General features: G+C 41.0%; 1 protein-coding gene across 1 annotated transcript in view; it reads left to right on the top strand.

Annotated features, from left to right (window-relative positions):
* The first annotated feature begins 6,327 nt into the window (after positions 1 to 6,327).
* The window catches only part of LOC109921835 (extracellular tyrosine-protein kinase PKDCC-like), an 8,865-nt gene continuing 6,058 nt past the window's right edge, over positions 6,328 to 9,134 (top strand). Inside the window, exon 1 of the mRNA XM_048600342.1 lies at positions 6,328 to 6,918. Coding sequence (XP_048456299.1) covers positions 6,328 to 6,918 — 591 coding nt within the window. The remainder of the gene's footprint in view (positions 6,919 to 9,134) is intronic.

Raw genomic sequence — 9,134 nt, 5'->3', positions numbered from 1 at the left:
ACACTCAAGATCAGTACTACTAAAGAACTATTTGTATTGTAAAACATTAATATTAATAATTTAATGTCCAATATGATAGTCTTAACTACACAAGTAACTGCAATAAAATTATTATTTGCAATAATAATACAGTAATAACTTGAAAAAACATAAGAAAATTAATAAAAATTCTACCTCAAAATTATTGAATTAAAGCTCATCTCTGTGCTCGTATTAGGATACATAATGAACTGAATTTCAGGGAAACTCTGTCCATGAGTAATGGTCTGCAGTTCAAAAATGCCTAACTTGTTTCTATTTCAAGGATGGAGTAATTACCCATAAGGCAAAAAATGCACATGGTACATGGTATGGCCCATGACATTAGCCGGACATTGGACATGACAGGACACTCAAGAGGTGCAGGCTTGGAGGGCAGAAGGGCCTGTTCCTGTGCTGTAATTTTCTTTGTTTTTTGTTCTGACAGTAAAGAGATCAAGCCGAGTCTGCGCATGTGCCAGTAATGTTACAGCATCTTGTGCACTGTTCTGTCATAATGAGTGCATATGACAATGATAAGGGGTTTGGGGAAGCAAGATACGAGAATGGACAAAGGCCAAGAATGGGATCGGGGTGTGGGGGAGGCAACACCACCACAAGAGGCATGTGCAGGAGGCATGCATTCAGAGTAGCATAGCTTGCATCAGGAACAACGCAGGGGAGGCCTGCACCAGCAGTGATGGGGAGGGTGGTTGTGTGCACCAGGATTGGTGGAAGAGGCTACAGATAGAGCTGTAGGAAGCCAGCAGTGGGAGCAGGGGGAGAACTGCAAGGAGACTTGGGGTTGGGGAGGGGTAGGCCTTCACCAGGATCTGGGGGAGTGAGGGAGTAATGCACTGGGAGCTAGTGAAGGCCTATACTGGGAATTGGGGGAGTCTGCCATGTGAACGAGGGCAAGGAGGCCTGTGTCAAGACAAGTCATTGGCAGAGTGTGTGGGAGAAGAGGATTTGGGAATATGAGGCCTGCATGTGGAGCTAAACTTCTTAGGCTGGGTGTAATGGAGAGATCGGGGTAAGATTGGGAATCAAAAGGGGCGGGAGATAGAGAGAAGCTACTTGGTGGGAGAAGGGGAGGTATGTTGAAAAGAAAGGAGATAAAGTTAAAATCAAACAAACTCTTTTTTGCCACACAAGCATGTTAATTTACATTTTGCAGTGTCACTTTCAGTCAAGAAGCTGTTTTCTGTCAGTTGAGAATGACGTTGCCTTAGTTTCTACTCTTTGCACCACTTAGAGGTGGTGTGCGTCGTACATTCTGTAAAATAAAGTCAACTGACAGAGAATCAATTTGGATAATTGTGAAAGCAGGTTATGCTGCTCTGAGTGGGGCTGAATTTCATTATTGAAACACAACCGAGGTTATATTTAGATAATTTCTTTGATGGCAAACCTTGAAGTTTTTCTTTAAAGAGCAAGCATGGGCTTGGGAGATCTTTTTGTCCCAGCATCAAGGCCACCAAAACCTATGCTAAAATCTAGTGTAGGGTGTCCAAAGTGAGAAACACCAACATTCCTTACTTCCTGAGCACAAAAGTCACAATTAGAAACAAGTCAATTTAAAGAAAGAGCAAAATGTTATACATGGATGCTGAAAATAATTCAACTGTAAACATATTTAAACATGACTAGATACAAATTCTCTTTTTTAAATTAATGTATGTTTTGAACAAAATGAAAATTTCTTTTGAGCAGGATTTCTTATGTATGTAATAAAAGGATATCATGTAACATTTTTGAATGCAATGACAATTATGGGTCATGTTTAATGCAGAAATAGTCCAAACTGATTTAGATATGGGAAGGAGAAGAAATATAAGTTTGAAATCACAAAATCAGGGTATTCAGCCCATCACCTCTTTTTTTGAACTGCAATCTAGTTACTCCCACTCCCCAATATTTTCCTAAATCTTGCAGTGTTTATCCAATTCCCTTTATGAGCTACTACTGAATCAATATATTCCACATCCATTCATTTTCTAAAAATGGTATCCCAGTTATCACCTCTGGTTTGCCCATTATCTTAAATGTGTTCTTTCTGGTTAGCATGCTATTAGATTAGAGGAAGAAACTTATCATTTTGCCAAAAACTACATAAAGCCAGTTAACTTATAGAATTTTTGAATTTATCAAGAAATATTAAACATTGATTAATAGAGACAAAATAGAATATCATAGTAAATTAGCAAAGGTATAAAAACTGGTTTCAAGAGCTTCCATTGATATATGAATAGGATGTGATTCATGGAAGTAAATGTGAATCTTTTACAGGATGAAGAAATTGTAATGGGGAATTAACAAATAACATTAAACAAATAATTTGAATCTGCTTTCATGACATAAGTCACAAAAAGCGGTCTGGAGAGAGGGATCTTCAGAATTAGAAACATAAGGAAATTAATATTAATTTTAAACAAAGTATTGGAGAAAGCAGTCAACTAAAAGTCCCTAAATCTTGTTAATTTGTTAGTTTATGTGCAAGAGTTTTAAAAGAGATGGCTAAAGGGATAGTGGATGCATTGGTTTTCACGTTCCAAAATTTCTTAGACTTTAGAATGGATTAAAAAGTAGCAATCACAATTCCACAATTCCAGAAAGAGGGAAAAATACAGCAGGGATATAAAGTAAAACAAAGAAATGAGGATGCTTGAGATCTGAAACAAGCAAAAACAGAAATTGGTGGAGAAACTCAGTAGGTTTAGCAGTATCTGTGGAGAGAAAGCAGAATTAAAGTTTCAAGAACAGTGAAGAAGGTTATCTAAGATTACAAAGAGATCTTGATCAATTGGGTCAATGAGTTAAAGCATGGCAGATGGAGTGTAATTCGAATAAATGTGAGGTATTGCATTTTGGTAAAACAAAAAAAGGCAAGACTTATACAATTAAAAGTAGCACCTTGGGTAGTATCGTAGAACAGAGAGACCTAGGGGTACAGGTATGTACAGTCAGTTCTGCTATAACGCGACTGACAAATAGGGGAACGCTATTTCTAGAACACAAACTTGAGTTGGCTATAACGCAATTCCGTTGGTGCATGGAGGAGTATGCGTTGACATCACATGATTGTTTTGCAGGCTTTGTCCTGAACATGCGCAATGTTAGTACTGAAAGAGTCTCCATGCTGGCATCACATGATCATTTTGTGGGCTTTGTCCTGAATACATGCAATGTTACTGCTGAAAGAGTAAGGATGTTGAAGAGCTGCTTGAGTCCCACTGTGAAGACCTCTCTACAGCTGATCTACAACAACTTGTCACTGAGGAGTAAATGGAAGCTGGAGATGAAGAAGATGAATTCCAGGATATGGCACCACAAGAGCTTACCACTTCTGTTTTGTCTTCTATCCTGAGGAAAATTGAAAAGCAAATGCAGCTCTTAGAGGACAACGATTACAATGCAGAATGCAGCAGGGTAGCAGTTCGTGGAATAAGATCTTATTTGGCACCCTCTGAACAGCTTCTTCATGAAAGAAGAAAAAGGGCAAAGCAGCAAAAACTGGAAATCATTTTTACGCCAACCCCCAAGAAACAGCCAGAAGATAATGAACCACAGCCATCTACTTCTGCATTAACTATTTTACACCCTAACCCTGCAATCACAACTGCACCTGAAGGTGATGATGATGATGACCCTCAGCTCCTGCATTAACAACAGAGCAGGAGGTTGACAGGTGACCTTGTAGAGGTATATAAAATCATGAGTGGTTTAGATATGGTGAATGGTACATATCTTTTCCCCAGGTTGGAGGATTTCAAGACCAGGGTGCATATTTTTAAGGAGAGAGGTGAAAGATTTTAAAAAGATACAAGGGCAATTTTTTACACAGAGAGTGATTTGTGTGTGGAATGAAATTCCAGAGGAAGTGATGCATGCGAGTACAGTTACAATGTTTAAAAGATGTTTAGACAAGTACACGAATAAGAAATGCTGGGAGGGATATGGGCCAAGCACAGGCAGGTGGGACTAGTTTAATTTGGGATTATGGTTGGCATGAACTGGTTGGACCGAAGGGTCTGTTTCCATGCTATTTGACTCTATGACTCTATAAGTGGAGTCAGGACCCTCACTCAACAAGCTAGACACCATCAAGAATAAAGCAGCTGCTTAATTGTCACTAATCCATAATATTAAACATTTACTTCCTTCACCACTGATGTGACACATCTGTAATATTCCATCTTCAAGATGCAATGCAGCAAACTTTCAAAGTTTCTTTGATCACACTAACTAAACACCCAACTTCTATCACCTAGAAGAACTAGGGGGGAGCCAACACCTACAATTTACTCCATGTTACATGCACTCTCTTCACATGGAAAATCACAAAAATCATGGAACACTCCATCAAGGGACTACTTACAAGCAGACAGCTGTATTGGGCAGACTACATCATCCACATGCCTGACACAAGCTCTCTAACTCTGAACGTTATCAAAGAAAGTGGTTATCATGAGGGCAAGGAAATACTTCCACAATGTCCAAGTTTTTCTGAAAAAGACGTATTATCCCCACCAACACATGGGAATCTCTAGCCCAAGAGTGCCTCAATTGGAGAAGAACCATCCTCAAAGGAGCTGATCATTTTGAGCATCACTGACAGGGCCAGGTGGAGGCCAAGACTAGAGGAAGGAATGTGCAAAAGTTCCACATACCCAATCACTTCAACAAATACCACCTGCCCACCTGTGGCAGAGTGTGCAGATCAAATATTACATTGTTCAATCATATCAGGAACCACAACACTGGAGTGGAAGAAAGTGCTGCTCAGTCTCATGGTACTGCCTAAGATGGAGACTCCCCATTCAACAGCATATTCGCTGCATCTATGCCACACAAACTGCAACAATTAGAGAAGAGAGCTCACCAGTACATTGTCAAGCCAATGTTTTTCTAATTCAGTTGTTAGATGAGGGCATTTCCAGGTTAACCAACGTTTGCCACCCATCCCTACTTTCTCTTGAGCAGAAGATGGCATGCTTTGAATACAACTGAATCACTTGTTTAGCAATTTCAGAGAGCAAGTAAGTGTCAACCATGTTTGTGTTTGGCATCTGGAATTACATATAGATCAGAATGGGTAAGGACAACAGATTTCCTTCCCTACAGATCATTAATAAATCAGATGATTTTTTTCACGTGTCGGTAGGGATAATACTTGTTTGTATAACAACCCAGTATTTTCATGGTATCATTACTATTATAAGGCTTTTGTTTCATAATCATTTAATTACTTGAATTTAAACCCCAAAATGTCATGAATGGCATATTCTCAGAATAAAGTAGTGTCTGTTTAAGACTGAGATACAAAGAAATTTCTTCTCTCAGAGTGTTATGAATCTTTGGAGCTCCTTGCCACAGAGAGCTGTAACACAGAGGCCTAAGGCTGAGATAGAGTCTGGATCTGGAGGAGAATCAAGGGTTACAGGGAGAACACAAGAAAGTGGATGTGAGAAATATGGGATCGGCCATTATTCTTTTGAATAGCAGGGCATGGTCGAGGGGCTGAATGGCCTTCTACTGCTCCTAATACTTATGGGCTTGTGTCTCTCCATCAACAGTCCAGGTATTTGATCAGTCCAGTTCAGTAACATTACCACTATTCTACTCTACCTTTAGGGATGGGCAATAATATCTTTACCAGTAACACCCATTTACCATAAGCACATTGTTAAAAAAAAAGACTTAAAGCAGACTCTACGAATCTGCCTGCAGGAGCTGCTTCTGCTCCTATTTTTGATCTTATGTTTTTCAACTATTCGAAACCAGTTTCTCCATTTAAGCCTTTCGTGCCTTTCAGCATAACCGCTGGATAAAAGGGAGGAGTGTGGAGCCACGTGGAAAAGAGGCAATGATATGTGACCAAAGGTTTGGATAGAAAGATTGGTTTTGAGAAGGTTTATAATTGGTGAAAAGGGAAAAGAGGTAGGGCGATTTTAACCATAATTTTCAGTGAAGCACAACACCATCTACACATGCAGTTACAAGAGTAAAAGAATTAAGGATTCGAAATGGCATATTAAATATCCACAGCAACCATTCCCTCAATAGCCTAACCATGATATCATAAGAAGTGAAACCTGCCAGAGATGAGAATAGGGCTGCTCACTGGACAGAACGTGCCTGCGCTGTTGGATGGGAGGAGCAGAGACAGAGAGAGAGAGACACACCTCCGGCGTGTTGTTGGAAATAGCTTGTTCCCTGCATGGAACTTCCAACAGCTGGGGGTTTCTGTGACAGGCGCTAACAAGCGGATACATTTCGGCAGCGGACCCGGTACAAGGGACATCCAGAATGGGGAAGCTTTACGCCGTGTATCTTTCTGCAGTTCTCCTTCTTGTTCTAACGCTGCTGATCCTGAAAGCACCCGGTAGCTCTCGCTGGAGAAACGGTGCAGCGGTTTCTAACGAGCAAGAGCTGCTTTTTATCTCTCGCCAGCGGGAACTGGTGGACGCGCTCGAAGACAGGGTGGATGAAATCATTCGTTATCAAGATGTTCACCGAGCTCGGCTGGTGTTTCTCTCCGATCCCTCCTCCCACTTTCGGGAATCCTCACTGGGAAGAGCTCGGGCTGGCGGCGATGTCTTCAATGAGAAATTGCGGAGAGCTGTTGGGAATCTCTCCAGGGGGACTGCGGGCTGCAGTGACTTCAGGAATATCACGGGAATTGAATTTCTGGGCTCTGGTTATACTAAGACCGTTCTGAAAGGGACGCTGCAGGACGGCACTGCTGTCGCTGTGAAAACTGTGAACAGTCAGGGTGATGAAGTGAAGCGCTGTATCCAGCGGTATGGACAGGCCAGAGAATGCTTCAGACTGGCAGCTTATAAAATCATCAAGGAAATGACTCTACTCCAGAAGCTCCAGCATCCGAATATCATCCAGGTAATTCGGGCTATTCCCGAATAGGAGCACCAAATTTATGGTCAAGCAAAGAAATAGCTCATACTTGACAAAACTCGCGCGTTACTTTCCAGTTTTATTTATAGTAACGCGCCTGAGAACATATCAAACAGAATTCACTTACAGAATGAACTTACTTACAATTCTGTTACAGTTCTGAGGAAGAGTCACCGGACCCTAAAAGTTAACTCTGATTTCTCTCCAGACCTGCTGAGCGTTTCCAGCGATGTTTGTTTCTCATTTCCAGCATCCGCAATTCTTTCTGTTTTTACTTACAATCCTGCCCTTGTGATATTTATACTGTATCAAAACAGCGAGCCACATGACAAGTTTCACAGTGAATTGTTATAAACGTTAATTGGAAATGTGTATTAACCTCTCATATTAACCGCATTCGATTTATTCATTAGTTTGTTCCCGATAAGTTCTATTCAGGGAGGAATGGGTGGCGATGTATAGGACTGCATTCACCACTGCTCGATTGATTAACGCATCGCCTGCCTTCATTGTACCTGTTAAACTTTCTGGACGCATTTATGAGATTTCATGATCCATTCGGAGAATTCGGCACCAGAAAACAAAAACTTATAAAACTGACAGAACCAGAATTTCAATTCTCCAGCCGCTAAGCCGGTGGTTCTAATGGTAAACGATAAAGTTGCAGTCTCCAAAATACAGAGACAAAAGCACATCCAGGAATTTTGTGCAATAAAGACAGTATGTGTGCTAATTCATTCATGGTCGTTAGGCCCGCATTTACTGCCCCATTTGTACTTGCCCCAGCAAAGATAGTGTGAGCTGCCTTATTGATGCCCGGCAGTCCATTTAGTGTAGGGACACACCCATAGTGCTTTTGGGGAGGATGATGGGGGTAGTCCCAGGATTTTGACCTAATGACAACGAAAGAATGACGATAAATTTCCAACCCAGGATGGTGAGTGGCTCAGAGGGCTACCTAACAGGTCGTCGTGTTCCCGTCGGTCAGAATTTCGGAACTAGTGAAATCTTTTCTGAGACAAATAAAAAAGACAAATTGCTGGATAAACTGGCAGCATCTGTGGAGAGAAAATGGGGTTAACGTTTCGAGCCCGGTAATCCTTCTTCAGAACTTCAAAACGCTAACTCTGTTTCTCTCTCCGCTGCCAGACCTGCTGAATTTCTACAGCACGTTCTGTTTTTGTGTGTTTCGGAGATATAAAGGTCAGAAAGCCTGACATGGATCATAAAAATGCTAGAGGCTATTAGGTATATGGTAACTTAAAAAAACTTAACGTGTAGACAGAGCTGACACTGAATTATGATGCATAAATCATGTTTGATAAATCGGAATTTTTGATGTCGTAACTATAAGGTAGATGAGACGGAATGATTGGATGTAATTAGAAAAAAATCAAAAAGAATTAGGTAAGTTGTCACAGAAAAGTTTATTGTACAAAATTAGAATTTGTGGATTTGAGGTAACATTAGTATTGATTGAAGATATATGAACAAAGAGAAAAAAGGGCCTAGGAATATACAGGTCATTTTTTTTTGGTTAGACAGGCTATTTTGGAGAAGTACTGCAAGGATCAGAGCTTGGCCCTTGGCTATTTACAAATCTGTGTCAACTACATAGATGAGGAGATCGAGTGCAATGTTCCCAAATTGACTGATGATACAAAACTAGGCTGGAATAGAAACTGAGGAAGATGCGCTGTGAGCACCCTGAGAAATGGACATGTTAAGCGGGTGCACAAGAAGGTTGAGAAGGAAAGCCCTTCAGGTTAACTAGAGTCGGTGTTGGAATAAGTAGTACTTATCGCATGATATTTATTTGATTGACGTTGGGTTAGCGTGAGCACCGACCCTAAGGCCTTGAGAATCTGACTCAATCTCAAGAATCTTTTCATTTGGCAGAAAGACAACTTCGCGACCTGGAGTGTGGTCAGCCTTGTCAGAAGACAGGTGCTGAAGTAATATCAAAGATGTTAGATCCTTCAGCATAAAGCCATTGTGGGCGCAACGTACGGACTTAAAACTCCACGACTTTTTTCACCATATAAAAACCAAAAGAACTGCGGGTGCTGTAAATCAGGAACAAAAACAAAGTTACTGGAAAAGTTCAGCAGGTCTGGCAGCATCTGTGAAGGAGAAAACAGAGTTAACGTTTCGGGTCCGGTGACCCTTCCTCAGAACCCTTCCCCAGTTCTGAGGAAGGG

The sequence above is a fragment of the Rhincodon typus genome, chromosome 8 (assembly GCF_021869965.1).
Source record: "Rhincodon typus isolate 14 chromosome 8, sRhiTyp1.1, whole genome shotgun sequence".
Lineage (NCBI taxonomy): Eukaryota > Metazoa > Chordata > Chondrichthyes > Orectolobiformes > Rhincodontidae > Rhincodon > Rhincodon typus.
Note: the sequence above shows the minus strand (reverse complement) of the source record. Positions and strands in the feature narration are given on the sequence as shown.